This window comes from Jaculus jaculus, chromosome 14 (assembly GCF_020740685.1).
Source record: "Jaculus jaculus isolate mJacJac1 chromosome 14, mJacJac1.mat.Y.cur, whole genome shotgun sequence".
NCBI lineage: Eukaryota > Metazoa > Chordata > Mammalia > Rodentia > Dipodidae > Jaculus > Jaculus jaculus.
The window spans coordinates 32,337,917-32,358,234 of record NC_059115.1 but is presented as its reverse complement, the minus strand read 5'-3'; the positions used below and the strand labels follow the sequence as shown (position 1 = coordinate 32,358,234).

Here is a 20,318-nt window from a genome sequence, read left to right as displayed (position 1 = left end):
GCCTGAAGAAACTGATGAGCCAGTGACTCATGACTGTCATCAACTGCTGGTTGAGGAAACTGGGATCCGAAAGGATCTTACATATGTCCCACTGACCGGAGGAACATTAACCTGGTTCACAGATGGAAGCAGTTACATTGTAGAAGGTAAGAGGATGGCTGGGGCGGCGATAGTAGACGGGACACGAACAGTCTGGGCCAGCAGTCTGCCAGAAGGAACTTCAGCACAGAAGGCTGAGCTCATGGCTCTCACACAGGCCTTACGACTAGCTGAAGGAAAGTCTGTGAATATCTACACGGACAGCAGGTACGCTTTTGCTACTGCACACGTACACGGGGCCATCTGCAAACAGAGAGGGCTACTTACTTTAGCAGGAAAAAAAAATTAAAAACAAAAAATAAATTCTAAGTTTGCTAGAAGCTCTACATCTACCCAAAAGACTGGCCATTATGCATAGCCCTGGCCACCAAAAAGCCAAAGATTTTATCTCCAAAGGGAACCAGATGGCTGACCAAATGGCCAAGCAGGCTGCCCAGGGGGGTCAACCTTCTGCCCATAATAGAAAAGCCAAAAAACCAAAAAAGTGAGCAACGATATACCCCAGGTGACTGGCAAGAAGTTAGAAAGTTAGGCCAGTTCTCCGAAACTCCGGAGGGGGCCTGTTTTACCTCAGAGGGAAAAGAGATTCTACCTCAAGCAAAGGGACTAGAGTACGTTCAACAAATACACCGCCTAACCCATCTGGGGACCAAACATCTACAAAAACTGCTGCCGACGTCTCCTTACCATATTCTGAGGTTGCCAGAGATAGCTGGCTCAGTAGTCAAGCATTGTGTACCTTGCCAGATGGTCAATGCTAATCCCTCAAGAATGCCTCCTGGGAAGAGGCTAAGGGGAGACAGCCCAGGTGCTCACTGGGAAGTGGACTTCACTGAGGTAAAACCAGCTAAGTATGGTAATAAGTATTTACTAGTTTTTGTAGACACTTTTTCAGGATGGATAGAGGCTTATCCTACCCCAAAAAAAAAAAAAAAAACTCAACCATGGTGGCTAAGAAAATACTGGAAAAAATTTTCCCAAGATTTGGGATACCCAAGGTAATAGGATCAGACAATGGTCCAGCCTTTGTTGCCCAGGTAAGTCAAGGACTGGCCAAAATATTGGGGATTAATTGGAAATTACATTATGCATACAGACCCCAAAGTTCAGGACAGATAGAAAGAATAAATAGAACCATTAAAGAGACCCTCACCAAATTGACCACAGAGACTGGTGCTAATGATTGGATAGCTCTCCTACCCCTTGTGCTCTTTAGGGTCAGAAACACACCAGGACAATTTGGACTGACCCCCTATGAATTGCTATACGGGGGGCCTCCTCCACTGGTAGAAATAACCTCTATACATAGTACTGATGTGCCGCTTTCCCAGCCTCTGTTCTCTAGGCTCAAGGCGCTCGAGTGGGTGAGACAACGAGCGTGGAAGCGACTCCGGGAGGCTTACTCAGGAGAAGGAGACTTACAGGTCCCACATCGCTTCCAGGTGGGAGATTCGGTCTATGCCAGACGCCACCGCGCAGGAAACCTTGAGACTCGATGGAAGGGCCCCTACCTCGTCCTACTGACCAAGGATGGTTTGAGGGATGGTTCAACAAGTCCCCTGGATGACTACTCTGCTTTCCACCCTGATGGGACCCTTAATGGTTTTGCTCCTGATGCTTTCAGTTGGGCCTTACATACTTAATAAGATTTTTACTTTTGTTAGAGAACAAGTGAGCGAGGTCCAGATCATAATACTTAGACAACAATACAAGGGCCTTCAGGGCAAAGAAAAAGCTTACATTTAGTCCTTCCAAGTTCTAGGATTAGAACTATTAACCAGAGAAAAAGTGGGAAATGAAAGGCCCAAGAATTCAAAAGCCCAGAAATACTATCACGCTCCAAAGGGAGCTTAAGCAGGCCCCTGCATACCTCAAACTCCAGGCTTTACTCTCTGTTGAAAGCAAGTAAAGAATCCCTCTTCTCATTATATCAGACCCCGCTCCTAATATAAAACTAGGTAAAAAGAGCATGAGATAGCCCTCAAGGATGGGAAATGAGTAATAAAGTAAACCACTTATTTGGTTTCTGTAAATAGCCTGCACCATAAGCTGTAGCAGCCTGCCTCAGACCTCCAAAGTCATAGGAGACTGATACCACACTCTTCTACCCCCACCCAAGGACCTGCGCAAATGCTGACCACCAAGGTCATAAGAGAATGATTGGTCCACGAGGGGCTTGAACAAATTAAACTAGTTGGCTTAGAAACTATGGGGTGGCACAAACTGACTGGCTCGCACCCCGCGGGCTCCTGATATTAAAAAAATGATTGGTCTAATGCACAGGCTTTGTTAGAAACCGTATAAAAACTGTCCCATTCCTGCATTCGGGGCTCTGCAGTCCTCTACCCCTGTGCGGTGTATGACTATGGGCCCCAGCGCGCTTGGATTAAAATCCTCTTTCAATTTGAAAAAAAAAAAAAAAAGATCTTGGGCTATGGGGATATATGAATATCATAGGAATTGGTAAAAAAAAAAAAAAACTATGGGGACATTTAAACTTGGATGAGTGCATTGCATTTTACACCATGTATGGTTATTAGTTTACGGGGGCCAGGGGCAGAATGTGGTGACTTGATTCAGGTGTCCCCCATAAATTTAGGTGTTCTGAATGCTAGATTCCCAGCTGGTCGAGATTTGGGAATTAATGCCTCCTGGAGGCAGTGTATTGTTGGGGGTGGGATTATGGATATTATAGCCAGTTTCCCCTTGCCAGTGTTTGGCACACTCTCCTGTTCCTGTTGTACCCTTATGTGGGCCAGGGGGGTTGTCCACCCTCTACTCATGCCATCATTTTCCCCTGACATCATGGAGCTTCCCTCGAACCATTCCCACAAGCTACTCTCTTGGCTGAGTGATTTCTACCAGCAATGTGAACCTGACTGCAACAGATGGAGAGTGCTGTTTCAAAGGGGAAAGTGAGGGAAGGGTACCATGGGTATTGTCTATAATTATGGAAGTTGTCAATAAAATAATTCAAAAAATAAGGGGCTGGAAAGATGGCTTAGTGGTTAAGGCCTGCAAAACCAAAGGATTCTGGTTCAGTTCTCCAGGACCCACATAAGCCAGATGCACAAGGGGGGGGCGCATGCATCCTTAGTTTGTTTGCAGTGATGGGAGGCCCTGGTATGCCCATTCTCTCCCTCCCTCCCTCTCTCTCTCTCTCTCAAATAAATAAATAAAGTGGAAGGCTATTCTTGGCAATCTCCATATACAAAAAAAAAAAAAAAAAAGATTGGCCAGCTGGGCCAAATGAGCCAACTGGTGTAATAATGGCATGTCTGTTCTGGGGGAAACCAACCACTAATTGGACTGGAGGACTGACATGCCTGGTACTGAAAACTTAGTCAAAAGCCTATGGCCAGAGGAGGTCGTTAGCCCTAGGGGAGTAACATCTGCTATTGTCTGGTTGCATACTATGTTATGCTCACCAAAGTACCCTGTAAGCACTTTTGTTAATGTTCATGCCCATATATTAATGCTACTCCCAACTTTTTTGTTTGTTTTTCGAGGTAGGGTCTCCCTTTAGCTCAGGCTGACCTGGAATTTACTATGTAGTCTCAGGGTGGCCTCGAACTCATGGTGATCCTCCTACCTCTGCTTCCTGAGTGCTGGGATTAAAGGCATACACCACCACACCTGGCCTACTCTCACTTTTGGCTAGAGAATTTTCTCTTTCAGCAGTGACCACTGGGCTGACTCAAAAGATACACTGCTGAGAAGTGACAGAGGAGTGTTCAGCACTGAGACATCTCTATCACAACTTCCAAGACTCAGGGTCCATTGTAGAAGAGGTGGCAGAAAGAATGTAAGAGCCAGAGCTGGATGGCTTAGTGGTTAAGCCCTTGCCTGTGAAGCCTAAGGACCCTGGTTCAAGGCTTGACTCTTCAGGACCCATGTAAGCTAGATGCACAAGGGACTACATGCATCTGGAATTTATTTGCTGTGGCTGGAGGCCCTGGCACACCCATTCTGTCTCTGCCTCTTTCTCTCTCTCTCGGTCACTTTCAAATAAATAAACAAAAATTTAAAAAAGAATGTAAAATTACAATGTAATCTTCCAGACACAAAATGGCCTAGATATCTATGATCTCTCAATACCAGGTACTACCTACATAAGACCCTCATAATAGGAGGAAAAGATGAAGATATCCAAATAAAAGAGGGCACAGCTTAGCACTTGCCTGCAAACCCTAAGGACCCAGGTTCAATTCTCCAGCACATGTGACTGGTTTGTTGCAGTAGCTAGAGGCCCTGCAAGCCCATATTCTAATAAATAAATAAAATAGTTAGAATTTAAAAAAAGAGGGCTGGAGAGATGGCTTAGCGGTTAAGCGCTTGCCTGTGAAGCCTTAGAACCCCGGTTCGAGGCTCGGTTCCCCAGGTCCCACGTTAGCCAGATGCACAAGGGGGCGCATGCGTCTGGAGTTCGTTTGCAGAGGCTGGAAGCCCTGGCGCGCCCATTCTCTCTCTCTCCCTGTATCTGTCTTTCTCTCTGTGTCTGTCGGTCTCAAATAAATAAATTTCAAAAAAAAAATTTTAAAAGAAAGAAAAGGAAGGGAGGAGGGTCTTAATAGGTTGATATTGTATATATGTAAGTACAATGAATGTGATGGGGAGGTAATATGATGGAGAATGGAATTTCAAAGGAGAAAATGGGGGGAGGGAATTAACATGGGATTTTTTTATAATCATGGAAAATGCTAATAAAAATTTAAAAAAATACAATAATAAAAAAGTAAAAAAAAAAAAAGAAAGGCTAACTGAAAGGGGGATGAGGGAGCCAGGTGTGCTGGCGCCGGTACTTGGGTGGCAGAGGTGGAAGGATCGCCATGAGTTTGAAGCCACCCTGAAACTATATAGTGAGTTCCAAGTTAGCCTGGGTTACCGTGAGACACTACCTTGAAAAAAAAAAAAAAAAGGAAGAAAGAAAGAAAGAAAAAGGGAGAGAGAGAGAAAGGGAAAAAAAGAGGATATATGATGGAGGGTGGATTTGTGAAGGGGAAAGTGAAAGAGAGGAGAAAATTATGTTGTTTTTTTTTTGTCTATAATTATAGAAGTTGGAAGCCGGGCGTGGTGGCGCACGCCTTTAATCCCAGCACTCGGGAGGCAGAGGTAGGAGGATCGCCGTGAGTTCAAGGCCACCCTGAGACTACAGAGTTAATTCCAGGTCATCCTGGACCAGAGTGAGACCCTACCTCGAAAAAAAAAAAAAAAAAAAGTTGGAGATGCCTTAGCCGTTAAGGCAGTTGCCTGCCAAACCTAATGTCTAGATTCAATTCCCTAGTACCCACATAAACCAAATGTACAAGGTGGAGCGTGTGTCTGGAGTTCGTTTGCAGTGGCTAAAGGCCCATTCTCTCTATCTGCCTCTTTCTCTCAAATAAAAAAAAATATTTTTAAATGGACTATTAAAAGAAAAGATAAAAACAAGCTTAGGCTGGTCGTGGTGCCACATGCCTTTAATCCGACTCTGCAATTACTGTGAGGAGTACTGTGATCTCGAGGCCACCCTGAGACTACATAGTGTATTCCAGGTCAGCCTGAACTTCAGTGAAACCCTACTTCGAACCAAAAAAGCAGCAGCAGCAGTTCCAGGCTAAGCAATAATTTCCGAGCAGCTCCATTTGCCGAGCAACCGAAGCGCCGAAGACCTAAGGCGCATGCGTGGAAGAGTAACCACCGAGTCGGTCCTCCCAGCACAGAGAGGCCCCGGAAGTTCTGCTCTGGGACCTGCAGCCTGTAGGTAGCTGGGCCTAGGCGGCGCCTACGGGGTTTGAAGGAGAGGGCTTGGCTGGGTAGTGGCAGCAGCTCGTGGGCGCGAGGGCCCCACGGTTCTGGCCGGGCACCATGGCCTCTCGGGCCGGCCCGCGAGCGGCTGGCACGGACGGCAGCGACTTTCAGCACCGGGAGCGTGTCGCCATGCACTACCAGATGAGGTACGAAGCGAGGCCGGAACCTGCGAGGCCTGCGCTGCGGAGCCAGCAGGGTGTCGGGGTCCTGCCTCTGTCAAGCCCCTGCCCCCGTGACGCCCCCGGCCTGACCGCAGACCCTGAGAGCCCCTCGCCTCCTTCACCAGCGCGGGCTTGGAATCACCCCCATACCTGGCCTCTGTATGACCTTAGGTTTTTTGACTGAGACCGGGTCTCACTAAATAGAGCAGCCGTACAGCTCAAGTTGGCCTCACATTCTCAGCGCCTGCCTCAGACCTGACCCGGAAACCTCCTTTCTTACCTCAGTTCCCTCACCCTCAGAGGGAGAAAGTCATCTTGCTTTTTAGGTTTGGGTAAAGAATTAAATAATTTATGTAAAGGGCATAGCATAAAACCTACCCACGTGGTTGCTGTTAGGGTTTGGACTGTTTAGAGGGATGTGGATGGTAAAAGATGTGTCTAAGGTGAAGTTTAGAAACACTACCATGGTATTTCTTCATTCACTTATTCCTTTGATAAACTTTTGGTAAGTTTATATTCATCTTACGTTGTGGTAGGCATTGAGGATATAAGTAAGCAAATGCACCTGATTTTTGCTTTCATGTTAAATGATTAAATTCAATTAAAAAAAAAATTTGGGGCTGAAGGGATGGCTTTGCTGTTAAGGTGTTTGCCTGTGAAGCCAAAGGACCCAGGTTCCATTCCCCAGGACCCACATTAGCCAGAAGCACAAGGAGGCGGGTGCTTCTGGAGTTCATTTGCAGTGGCTGGAGACCCTGGTGCGCCCATTCTCCCTCCCTCTCCCCCTTTCTCTCAAACAAATAAACCAAAATTTAAAACAAGAAAATTTGGGCTGGGAAGGTGGCTCCTTGCGTAAAGTGATTGGTGTGCTAGTGTGAGGGACCAAGGTCCAGTCCCCAGAACGGTAAAGCTAAGTGTGGTAACTCAGGCCTGCAATCCTAGTGTTCCTATGGCAAGATGGAAGACAGAATTTTTGTTTTTCCCGGGGTAGGGTCTCCTTCTAGCACTGTGTAGTCTCAGGGTGGCCTCGAACTTATGGCAGTCCCATCTCTGCCTCCCAAGTGCTGGGATTAAAGGCGTGAGCCACCAGCCAGGCTCAGAATTTATTTATTTTAGAGAGGCAGCTAGAGAGGAGGAGAGAGAGAGAATGGGCAGCACAGGGCCTTCAGCTGCAGCAAAGGAACTCCAGATGCATGCCTTACCATGCATCTGGTTTTTGTAGGTACTGGGGAATCGAAGTCAGGTCTTTAGGCTTTGTAGGCAAACACCTTAGCGGCTGAGCCATCTCTCCAGCCCAAGATGGAAGCCAGAAACAGTATCTGTAGAAGCTTCCGGGTCAGATAAACTGTTAAATGCAGTACAACAAAGAGATCAGAGACTCTCAAAACAAGATGAAAGGTGAGGGCTGGGGAGATGGCTTAGCAGTTACAAGCTCTTGGTTGCAAAGCAAGCTGTCCCTATTACCTATTACCCATGTATTGCCAGATTCACAATGTGGCACATGGAATTTGAGTTTGTTTGCAGAGGCAAAGGCCCTGGCATCTCCATTCATTCATATTCATTCTCTCTCTCCCTCTCTCCCTCCCTCCCTCCCTCCTTCCCTCCCTCTCTCCCTCCATTCCCCCCCCCCACACACACACATATCCTCACACATGTATATTTTATTTAAAGTTTATTGAGCCAGTTGTGGTGATGAACCTTTATTCCCAGCACTCAGGAGGCTGAGGTAGGAGGACTGATGTGAGTTTTAGGCCAGCACAGAGCTACAGAGTGAGTTCCAGGTCAGCCTGGGCCACAGTGAGATCCTGTCTTGGGGAAAAGAAAAAGAAAAAAAGCTTACTAGAGGGCAGGGAGAATCAGCCAGGTTGGCGGTGCACACATTTAATGCCAGCACTCAGAAGACAGAGGTAAGTTGATCACCATGAGTTCAAAACCACCTTGAGACTACATAGTGAATTCCTTGTCAGCCTGTGCTAGAGGCAGACCCTACCTTGAAAAACCAAAGGGGGGAAAAAACAAAACTGTACCCTGCTTTCATGGAAATTGAACTCTAGGAAGCACTGATTATTAAAAGTCATGAGCTGCCATGTCTGACCTGATTTTTTTATGTACTTTTTCACATTTTTTAAAATTTAGTTTATTTATTTGAGAAAGAGAGAGAATGGGTACACCAGGGCCTTCAGCTGCTGCAAATAAACTCCAGATGCATGCCTCACCTTGTACATCTGGCTTATGTGGGTCCTGGGGAATTGAACCTGGGCCCTTTGGCTTTTTTAAAAAATATATTTATTTATATATTTGTATTTGTTTCTGTTTTTCAAGGTAAGGTCTCACTGTAGCTCAGGCTGACCTGGAATTTATTATGTAGTCTCAGGGTGGCCTCAAACTTGTGGTGATCCTCCTGCCTCTGCCTCTCGAGTGCTGGGATTAAAGGTGTGTGCCACCACGCCTGGCTTTAAATATTTAATTTTTTATTTATTTGACAGAGAGAGGAAGAGAATGGGCATGCCAGGGCCTCCAGCCACCGCAAAGAAACTCCAGACGCATGTGCCCCCGTGTGCTAATGTGAGTCCTGGGGAATCGAACCTTGGTCCTTTGGCTTTGCAGGCAAACACCTTAACTGCTAAGCCATCCCTCTGGCCCCCCTTTTTCACATTTTCTATAGTGACTTTTTTTTTTTGGTTTTTCACTCTAGCTCAGGCTGATCTGGAATTCATTATCTAGTCTCAGGGTGCCCTCCAACTCATGGTGATCCTCCTACCTCCTGCCTCTGCCTCCTGAGTGCTGGGATTAAAGGTGTGCACCACCACGTCTGGCTCTATAATGACTTTTTAAAAAATTTATTTATTTATTTGAGAGTGACAGACAGAGAAAGAGGCAGATAGATAGAGAATGGGTGTGCTAGGGCCTCCAGCCAGTGCAAGCGAACTCCAGATGTATGTGTCCCTTTGTGCATCTGGTTTACGTGGGACTTGGGGAATCAAGCCTTGAACCAGGGTCCTTAGGCTTCACAGGCAAGCACTTAACTACTAAACCATCTCTCCAGCCCTCTATAATGATTTTTAAAAGTAAACTTTTTTTTTTGAAGGCAAGCTCAACAAACTGGCATTATCATTATCATCATCATCATTATTATTATTATTATTAATGAGAGAGAGAGAAATGGTGTGCCAGGGCTTCCAGCCACTGCAGTCAAACTTGACACATACAGCACCTTGTGTGTATGTGCATCTTGCACACTTGTGTCACCTTGTGCATCTGGCTTACATGGGACCTGGATAGTAGAACGTGGGTCCTCAGGCTTCACAGGCACTAGGTGTCTTAACCACTAAGCCATCTCTCCAGCTCAAAAATAAACAAAACTGGGAATGGAGAGATGGTTTAGTGGTTAAGGCATTTGCCTGCAAAGCCAAAGGATCCCATTTCAACTCTCCAGGACCCACGTAAGCCAGATGCACAAGGGAGCACATGAATTTGGAGTTCCTTTGCAGTGGCTGGAGGCCCTGGCGTGCCCATTCTCTCCCTCTCTACCTCTTTCTCTCAAATAAATAAATAAATAAAATATTCAAAAAAAGAAAACAAAACTTTTTTTCTGAGGTAGGGTTTCACTTTAGTTCAGGCTGACCTGGAATTTACTATGTAGTCTCAGAGTGGCCTCAAACTCATGGCGATCCTCCTACCTCTGCCTCATGAGTGCTGGGATTAAAGGTGTGTGCCACCACACCTGGCCCCTGCTAAGCCATTTCTCGAGTGCAAACATTTAAAAAAATTTTTTTTTTATTTATGTATGTGAGAGAAAGAGTGAGTATGGGCACACCAGGGCCTATAACTGCTACAAACGAACTCCAGACGCATGTATCATTTGTGTGTTTGACTTTATGTGGTACTGGGGAATTGAACTTGGGCCATCAATCCATCTCTCTAGCCCTAAAGGTTTTTTTTCCTTAAATCCATTGAATTCTCCAGAATGTTTTCACATTTTTTTCCTCCATGGTTTTGAAGAATGACAAACTCTTGGGCCCTTATTAACCGTAGACCCATGCCTGCTTGGCCTTATAACACTAGGCACATATTTTCATGCCTACTTAGAGCATAAACATTGCCTTTGAGTGTATGAATAGGATACATTTGTAATCTGAGAGAATTAAGATTTGAGAGAGTGCACTTCTTTAGTTTCCTTTTTTTGAGATAGGGTCTCACTTTATAGCCCAGCCTGACCTGGAATTCACTATGTAGTCTCAGAGTGGCCTTGAACTCATGGCAATCCTTCTACCTCTGCCTCCTGAGTGCTGGGATTAAAGGTGTGCATCACCATACCTGCCTGGTTTCCATTTTGTCCTGTGTTTCGTTCTTTATATATTTGCAAGCAGAGAGAGACAGAATGGTCACACCAGGGTCTCCAGCCACTGAAAATGAACTCCAGATGCATATGCCACTTTGTGCATCTGTCTTTACATGAGTACTGAGGAATCATACCCATGTTGTTAGTCTTTGCAGGCAAGTGCCTTAACTCTGAGCCATCTCTCCAGCTTGTCCTGTATTTCTATGGTGTAAAATTATTATAGCTCATAGCCTGGTGTGGTGGCCTATGCCTTTAATCCCAGCACTCGAGAGGCAGAGATAGAAGGATTGCCAAGAGTTCAAGGCCACCCTGAGACTACATAGTGAATTCTAGGTCAGCCTGAGCCAGAGTGAGACCCTACCTTGAAAAACCAAAAAAAAAAAAAAAAAAAAAAAAAGTTATTACAGCTCAGAATTGTTTTTCAAATATTTTTCCAGCCCTTAGAATTCGTTTCTCTTTATTTTATTTATTTAAGCGAGCGAGAGAGAATGGGTGCATCAGGGCCTCTAGCCACTGCAAGTGAACTCTAGACACATGTGGCTACGTTTGTGCTTCTGGCTTTACATGGGTACTTGGCAATAGACTCTGGGTTCTTTGGCTTTACTGGCAAGTGGCTTAACCACCAAGCCATGTCTCTAGTCCATTGTCTTTTGTTGTTGTTTTTCAAGGTAGGGTCTCACTCTAGCTCAGACTGACCTGGAACTCACTATGTAGTCTCAGGGTGGCCTTGAACTCATGGCGATCCTCCTACCTCTGCTTCCCAGTGCTGGGATTAAAGGCATGCACCACCACATCTGGCCATTGTCTTTTTTTTTTGAGATAGGGTCTTTCTAGTGGTCCAAGATAGCTTCCAACTCACAGTCCTGCTTCATCCTTCTAGTGCTGGAACTACACGTATGTGCCACCATTATTCTTTTGAAAAAAAAGTTATTTATTTCAGACAGGGAGAGAGAGTGAGTATGGCATGCTAGCACTTAACAGCCACTGCCAATGACTCCAGACACATGTACTGCTTTATGCATTTGGCTTTATGTGGGTACTGGAGAATTGAATCTGGGCCATCAGACTTTGCAAGCAAGTGCTTCCTGAGCCATTTCTTCAGCCCCCATTATCCTTCCTTTAGGCCAACTCTTTTATGGTCTTTGCAGCTTCATATCCTGGTACTATCTCCCTCCCCCAGTGTGTACTTGCCACACACAGCTGCTTGATTTCCTGAAATACAAATGGTTACGCTGTTGTGCCAGCAAATTATTGCCTGTGCACAGAATGTCTACCTCCACCCATACTCATATCTCAGAACCTAACTGAAATAGCTTCCTCCTCTAGATAGCTGATATTCCATCTCATGCAGAATTGAATACTCCCTCCTGCAATCCCATAGAACATATATTTACTAGAACTTTTACACTTCACTTTCTAGTTTTTGTTTGTTTGTTTTGTTTTTCAAAGTAGGATCTCACTCTAGTCCAGGCTGACCTGGAATTCACTATGTAGTCTTAGGGTGGCCTCGAACTCATGGTGATCCTCCTACCTCTGTCTCCCGAGCCGAGTGCTGGGATTAAATGCATGTGCCTCCGTGCCCTGCCACTTTCTAGTTTTTATTTTTTCTGTTCCTTGTGCCAGTTTCTATTAGAGACATATCATTTAAGTTTGTATCCCTGTGTCTGATACAGGTGCCTGTCATATAGTGATCAGAAAAATTTGAAAGGTGCTTCTCCCTCTTCTCTGCCCCACAGTGTTACTCTCAAGTATGAAATCAAGAAGCTGATCTACGTGCATCTGGTCATATGGCTGCTCTTGGTTGCCAAGATGAGCATAGGACACCTGAGGCTCTTGTCACATGATCAGGTGGCCATGCCTTATCAGTGGGAATATCCCTATTTGCTGAGCATTGTGCCATCTCTCTTGGGCCTGCTCTCTTTTCCCCGCAACAACATTAGCTACCTGGTGCTCTCTATGATCAGCATGGGACTCTTTTCCATTGCTCCCCTCATTTATGGCAGCATGGAGATGTTCCCTGCTGCACAGCAACTTTACCGCCATGGCAAGACCTACCGCTTCTTATTTGGTTTTTCTGCTGTCTCTGTTATGTACCTGGTATTGGTACTGGCAGTCCAAGTGCATGCCTGGCAGCTGTACTACAGCAAGAAACTACTAGACTCTTGGTTCATCAGCACACAGGAGAAGAAGCGTAAATGAAGCCTGCCTGATGGACTCCACTGACGGCTGAAACCTGGGCCTTCCACTAAGAAGAGTGAAGGGTAGAGAAGCTGTTCTGAAATCTCTTCTGTTGACTTGGGCAGCTGTGGTGTTTGTACCAAATGCACACTAGGTTCATATTTTGGCCTAGAGTTTTCCTGTTGCCATCTGCTGAGGTAGTGAAGCTATATTTAATTTATTCCTAACTGGTTAGAAGGGGTTGACCAACAGCTATGAAACAGATTGCATCTAGTTGAAGTTAAAGCCCTTCAGGGTTTTTGTTTAAAATCGAGCCTTATCCTTGCCTCCCATGGTCATTTCCCCCTCTTCCATTCATCACCCCTTTACAACTAAGACTGAAAGAACTAAGGAATAAATCAAATCTACTTAATTCTGTGGGTCACAGGGCAGGAAATATTTGGGAAGCTGCTCCCCCTGCAGGTTGTGTTCTCTACTGCGAACCATTTTATTAAAGAGAATTTCAATAAAATTAATACTGTCTTGTCCACCCTGTGCCTGGTGTTTGGGATTTGCCAGAGTGTAAAAGATGTGTTTACTTGAGTGGCCTTAGGCATTATGAAATGAATAGAAGCTTCCTAAGAAACATGACAATGGCAGTGGAGGAGGGAGGGGTCATGGGGAACTTAAGACACAATTGTAACCCTATAACTCATTGGTTGAGAACTATGGGCCTGGCATTTAAATTGTCTATCCAAAAAATAATCCATTCTCCAGCTGGCTCAGAGTATGGGCTCTTGAATTTTATACTTACTAGTCTTTTATGTGTCTAAAACTGAATAATAGTATCCAAAGAATTTTCAAAAATATTTTATTTACACACTCTCTCCCTCTCCCTTCCTCTTTCTTTCTCTCTCAAATATATAAATATATATATATTTATTTATTTTGTTATTTTGAGGTAGGGTCTCACTCTAGCCCAGGCTGAACTGGAATTTGCTATGGAGTCTCAGTGTGGCCTCAAATTCATGGCAATCCTCCTATCTCTGCCTCCCAAGTGCTGGGATTAAAGGTGTGCACCACCACACCCAGTTTCAAGTAAATATATATATATATATTTTAAGGGCTGGATAGATGGCTTTGTGGCTAAGGCACTTGCCCACAAAGCCAAAGGACCCAGGTTTGATTTCCCCAGAGCCCACATTAGCTGGATGCACAAGTTGGCACATGCATTTGGAGTTTGTACCAGCTGGATGCCCTGGCCTGCTCATTGTCTCCCTCCCCTCTTTCTTTCTCAAATAAATAAAATAAAATAAATTTACTTGAGAGACAGGGCACGCCAGGGCCTCTAGCCCACTGTAAATGAACTCCAGACACATGTGCCACCTTGTGCATCTGGCTTTATGTGGGTTCTGGGGATTTGAACCTAGGTCCTTTGGCTTTGCAAGCAAGGTATCCAAAGAATTTAAAAATATATGAATATAGGGCTAAAAAGATGGCTTAGAGGTTAAGGCATTTGCCTGCAAAACAGCCAGCATATGGGCCTTTACTGGTTACCAAAGCAGGGTACTTCTAGGGGGAATGAGCCATAAGCAATATACTGACCTGTAACAGATAAATGTGAGAGAGCTGATTGAAACAAAAGTTGCTTTCATACTTGGAAGTTTCTTATATATATTTATTTGTGAGAGAAAGAGGTAGATAGAAAGGGTTACACCAGAGCCTTTAGCCACTGCAAACCAACTCCAGATGCATGGGCTACCTTGTCTCTGGCTTTATGTGGGAACTGGGGAACCCCAGATCCTTATCTTTGTAGGCAAGTGACTTAGTTGTTTGAGCCACCTCTCCAACCCTCATACCCAGAAATCATAACATTAAATATAGCATGAAAGTGTGGAGATCAAGGTAATTGGGTGGAATAAGGATGATCTTTGCATTTATCTCATGGATAAATAAAAAATACTTTTAAAAAGGTTTTTAATCACGGTGTGTTCATTTTGTGTTTACCCAAACACTGCTGGAAACATGAAAGACATTTCCCTTGCACTTTATTACCTCTGGATGATGCTCATATGTATTAGCCAAACTGCCCTCTCCATAGTCCATAGTTCTAATTCTTTTTTTTTTTTTAATTTATTTATTTATTTATTTGAGAGCTACAGACACAGAGAGAAAGACAGGTAGAGGGAGAGAGAGAGAATGGGCGCGCCAGGGCTTCCAGCCACTGCAAATGAACTCCAGATGCGTGCGCCCCCTTGTGCATCTGGCTAACGTGGGACCTGGGGAAGCGAGCCTCGAACCGGGGTCCTTAGGCTTCACAGGCAAGCGCTTAACCGCTAAGCCATCTCTCCAGCCCCTAATTCTTTTGTTCTAGTGTAGTAATGAGTTTTTTGTTTGTTTGTTTTTTATTTTTCTAAGGTAGGGTCTTGCTCTAGCCCAGGCTGACCTGGAATTCACTATGTAGTCTCAGGGTGGCCTCCAACTCATGGGGATCCTCCTACCTCTGCCTCCTGAGTGCTGGGATTAAAGGTGTGTGCCACCACACCCAACTGTCATTTCTTTCTGTGCTGTATCCACCTGCTCACACCAGTCCATTTCTACATAATGCAACCCTGCACAAGTTCCCAGAACACATGCAGGCAGAATGCAGCATGCCTCTCACACAAATTGATTCTAGCCCAGTTGCTGCAAAATTTCTTTCTTCCCCTCATAGCCAAACCTCACAGTCCATTCAGGTCTTTCTGACCAGAATAGTTCATCAAGCTGAACTTATAGCACTGCAAGGCATTTCTTAGGCCAAGGTTTCAAATCCTTCCATATTCCTCCCCCAAATCAGTTCCAAAAGGCCGAAAGCCATAGTCAGGCTTCTAGCACCAATAACCCCACTTCTTGGTACCAACTTACGGTTGCAGTTACCTTCTCATGGTTGGCTTAAAGCACCTGACCAAACAACTTGAAGGAAAAAGGGTTCATTCTGGCTTACAGACTAGCGAAGAAGCTCCACAATGGCAGGGGAAACATGGCATGAGCTGGACATCACCTCCTGGCCAACATCAAGTGAATACCTGTAGCAGGAGAATGTGCCAAATACTGGTAAAGGGAAACTGGCTATAACACCCATAAGACTTCCCATAACAACACATCTTCTCCAGGATGCTCTAATTTCCAAATTGCTACCAGATGGGGATGTAATATTCAGAACACCTGAGTTTATGGATGACACTTAGTTCAAACCACCACACCCTCCAAGGCTCAGGGACTGTTACTGAAAAGTTGGTGGAAAGAATATAAGAACCAAAGGGTGAAGAGGAATACTTCAAAATGCTGCCTTCCAGCTGGGGGTGGTGGCACACACATTTAATCCCAGCACTTGGGAGGCAGAGGTAGGAAGATCACTGACTTCAAAATTACTCTGAGACTACATAGTGAATACCAGGTCAGCCTGGGATGGTTTGAGACCCTATCTCAAAAAAACCAAAATAAATAAATGCTGTCTTCCAGATAAAGTGGCTGTTGAATTTGTAACTTCACAGTGACTGACACTACCTACACAAGACTTGCATACTATGAAAGCAAAAGAAAAAAGACATCAAAATAGAAGAAAGACTAGCTAGAAAGAAGGGGTTCTGTGGAGGGGATAGAGGAGTGGGAACAAATGAAAGCAGTGGGAGGGGATTATGATCAGTATACATTATTATACACAACATGTGGAGATTGTAATGCAAAGTTAAAATACTGGGGCTGGAGAGATAGCTCAGTGGCTTAGGTACTTGATAACAAAGCCTAACGACCCAGGTTCAATTCCCCAGGATCCATGTAAGCCAGATGCACAAGGTGACACATGCATCTGGAGTTTGTTTGCAGTGGCTAGAGGCCCTGGTATGCCCATTTTCTCTTTCTCTCACTCTCTGTTTCTCTTGAATAAATAAAATATATCTTAAAAAAAAAAAATAGCCAGTGTGGTGGTACGCACCTTTAATCCCAGCACTTGGGAGGCAGAGGTAAGAGGATCGCCTTGAGTTTGAGGCCACCCTGAAACTACATAGTGAATTCCAGGTCAGCCTGGGCTACAGATGGATGGGCGCCAAGGCCAAAAAACTACACTGTGGGGGGTAGACCCTTTTTGATTGTAAGAAAAAGCTGAATAAAGACTACAGGATGATAGAGCATGGAGTTGCAAGGGCCTAGCTGAAGTGGAGCTCCCTGGGCTACAGACTTTGACCTTGACCAAATCATTTTCCCTCCTACTTCCTTATTCCTCTCTTTATTTATTTTTATTAACAACTTCCATGATTATAAAAAATACCCCATGGTAATACCCTCCCTCCCCCCACTTGCCCCTTTGAAACTCCATTCTCCATCATACCCCCTCCTCATCTCAGTCAGTCTCCGTTTTACTTTTGATGTCATCATCTTTTCCTCCTCTTATGATGGTCTTATGCAGATAGTGTCAGGCACTATGAGGCCATGGATATCCAGGCCATTTTGTGTCTGGTGGGAGCATGTTGTATGGAGTCCTGCCCTTCCTTTGACTCTTACATTCTTTCTGCCACCTCTTCCACATTACACCCTGAGCCTTGGGAGGTATGATTGAGATATTGCAGTACTGAGCACTGGGGTCATTTCTTTCTATCACCATGATACCTTCTGAGTTGTCCAAAGGTCACTGTCATCTGACAAGAGAAGATTCTCTACCAAAAGTGAGAGTAGCATTAATATAAGAGTGTGAACATTAACAGAAGTGCTTACTGGGCATTTTGATAAGCATAGTGTATACATTTAGCTAGACAACAGCAGGCGTTACACCCCTAGGGCTCATGACTAGCCCTGTTTTAAGTTTTCAGTATCAGGGATGTATTCCCTCCCATGGAATAGGCCTCCAGTTCAATTAGAGGGCAGTTGGTTTCCCTGATAACAGATGTGCCACTATTGCACCCGTTGGCTCATTTGGCCTGCCTGGCCAAATATAAGGCTTGCAGTGTCCACTGTTGAGTATCTTCACTGGTGATTTCTCTTTCTCCCATTGAACTGCATGCAGAATGGCTTCTTCCAGCTTTCTGTCAGAATGGGTACACCAGGGCCTCCAACCACTGCAAATGAACTCCAGATGCATGTGCCACCTTGTGCATCTGGCTTTGAATAGGTACTGGGGAATCGAACTCTGGTCCTTGGGCTTTGCAGGCAAGTGCCTTAACCACTGAACAAACTCTCCAGCCCTTCCATTTTAAAAAATTTTGTTTCTTTCTTTCTTTTTTTTTTTTTTTCAAGGTAAGATCTCACTCTAACCCAGGATGACCTGGAACTAACTCTGTAGCCTCTCATTGGCCTCAAACTCACAGTGATGCTCCTACCCCAGCCTCCAGAGTGCTGTGATTATCAGTGTGGACCATCATACCTGGATTTTTAAACATTTTGTTGTTGTCTTCCAGGTAGGGTCTTGCGGTAGCTTAGGCTGAGGTGGAATTCACTATGTATTCTCAGGGTGAACTTGAACTCATGGAAATCCTCCTACCTCTGTCTCCCAAGTGCTGGGATTAAAGGTGTGCGCCACCACGCCCAGCTGGACCTTCAAATGTTTTTGTTTTTGTTTCTGGATTTGGTTTTGGTTTTTCGAGGTAAGGTCTCTGGTCCAGGCTGACCTGGAATTCACTCTGTACTCTCAGGGTGGCCTCGAACTCTTGATGATCCTCCCACCTCTGCTTCCCAAGTACTGGGATCAAAGGTGTGCGCCACCATGCCCGGCAACCTCAAGTGTTTTTAAAAACATTTGTTTATTTTATCATGAGTTCAAGACCACTCTGAGACTACAGAGTGAATTCCAGGTCAGCTTGGGCTACAGCGAGACCCTACCTCAAAAAACAAAAATAATAACTATTATTATTATTTATTTAAGAGATAGAGAGAGGTGGGGGGCAAGGAGGAATGAGTATGGATGCACCAGAGCCTCTTGCCTCTGCAAACAAACTCCAGACACATGCACCACTTTGTGTATCTGGCTTTGTGTGGGTACTGAGGAATCAAACACAGGCTCTCAGACTTTGCAAGCACCATAACAGTTGAACCATCTCTCTAGTTCAGGCTGACCTGGAATTCACTAGTTAGTCTCAGGGTGACCTCGAACTCACGGAGATCTTCCTACCTCTGCCTCCCAAGTGCTAGGATTAAAGGCATGCACCATGCCCGGCCTTCTCTAGCCCTTTTTTAACTTTTTTTTTTTCCAGATAGTCTTACTCTAGCCCAGAATGACCTGGAACTCACTCTGTGGTCCCAAGCTGACCTCCAACTCATAGCGATCCTCCTATTTTTGCCTCCTAAGTGCTGGAGTTAAAGGTGTGCACCACCACAACCTGGCCTTTTCTTTGTTTGTTTGTTTTTCAAGGTAGGGTCTCACTCTAGTCCAGGCTGACCTGGAATTCACTGTGTAATCTCAGAGTGGCCTCAAACATGGTGATCCTTCTACCTCTGTCACCTGAGTGCTGACATTAAAGAGGTAGACTGGTTCAACCTGGCCATTTTTTAAAAACTTTTTTTTTTGAGGCAAGCCCAACAGACTGGCCTTTTAAAAATTATTTTGTTTATTTTTATTCATTTACTTGAGAGTGACAGACAGAGAGAGAAAGAGGCAGAGAGAGAGAGAATGGGAGCGCCAGGGCCTCCAGCCACTGCAAACGAACTCCAGATGTGTGCGCCCCCTTGTGCATCTGGCTAACATGAGTCCTGGGGAATCTAGCCTCGAACTGGGGTCCTTAGGCTTCATAGGCAAGCGCTTAACTGCTAAGCCACCTCTCCAGCCCCAGACTGGCCCTTTTTATGCAAGAGGGTGAGTGAGAGAGAATTGGCATGCCAGAGCCACCAACTGCTGTAATCAAACTCGAGTGTGTGCCGCCTTGTGCGCATGTGCAACTTTGGGCATTTGCGTCAGGTGTGTGTGGCTTATGTGGGACCTAGAGAGTCAAACCTGGGTCCTTAAGCTTCATAGGCAAGCTCCTTAACCACTAAGCCATCTCTCAGCCCATAAAGAATTTAAAAAAATAATTTATTCATATTTATTTATTTGCAAGCAGGAAGAGAGAGGAGAGAGACAGAGAGACAATGGGCACACCGTGGCCTATAGCCACTTCAAATGAACTCCAAATGCATGTGCCCCTTGTGCATCTGGCTTACATGAGACCTGGGGAATCAAACCTGGGTCCTTAGGCTTCGCAGGCAGGAGAGGTGGCTTAGCAGTTAAGGCGCTTGCCTGCGAAGCCTAAGGACCCATGTTGGACTCCTCAAGTCCCACGTAAGCCAGATGCACAGTGACACAAGTGCACAAGATCACACATGCACCCAAAGGAGCACAAACATCGAGTTCGATTGCAGTGGCTGGAGGCCCTGGCACACCAATTCTATTTCTCTCTCTCTGTCTCTCTCTCTCTCACACACACACACTCACACTTTTGCATTTTATTTTTATTTTTTTTTTAATTTATTTATTTATTTATTTGAGAGTGACAGACACAGAGAGAAAGACAGATAGAGGGAGAGAAAGAGAATGGGCGCGCCAGGGCTTCCAGCCTCTGCAAACGAACTCCAGACGCGTACGCCCCCTTGTGCATCTGGCTAACGTGGGACCTGGGGAACCAAGCCTTGAACCGGGGTCCTTAGGCTTCACAGGCAAGCGCTTAACCACTAAGCCATCTCTCCAGCCCCACTTTTGCATTTTAAAAAAAGCTGTCTGTTGGACTTGCCTCAAAACAAAATAACTTTATTTATTTGAGTAAGAGAGA

The 20,318-nt window shown here is 45.1% G+C and overlaps 1 protein-coding gene across 2 annotated transcripts; it reads left to right on the top strand.

The window, feature by feature from the left end:
- The first annotated feature begins 5,844 nt into the window (after positions 1 to 5,844).
- Jagn1 (jagunal homolog 1) lies at positions 5,845 to 13,099 on the top strand. Of its 2 annotated transcripts, XM_045133962.1 has the most exons (3): positions 5,901 to 6,035; positions 8,537 to 8,615; positions 12,129 to 13,099. In XM_045133962.1, exons 2-3 carry the CDS (start codon positions 8,596 to 8,598, stop codon positions 12,589 to 12,591), a joined length of 483 nt encoding a protein of 160 aa, XP_044989897.1. In that variant the 5' UTR covers positions 5,901 to 6,035; positions 8,537 to 8,595; the 3' UTR covers positions 12,592 to 13,099. The 2 variants fall into 2 exon arrangements, with proteins under 2 accessions (XP_004673255.2, XP_044989897.1); XM_004673198.2 differs by lacking the exon at positions 8,537 to 8,615 and having other exon boundaries at positions 5,845 to 6,035.
- The last annotated feature ends 7,219 nt before the right edge of the window (positions 13,100 to 20,318 follow it).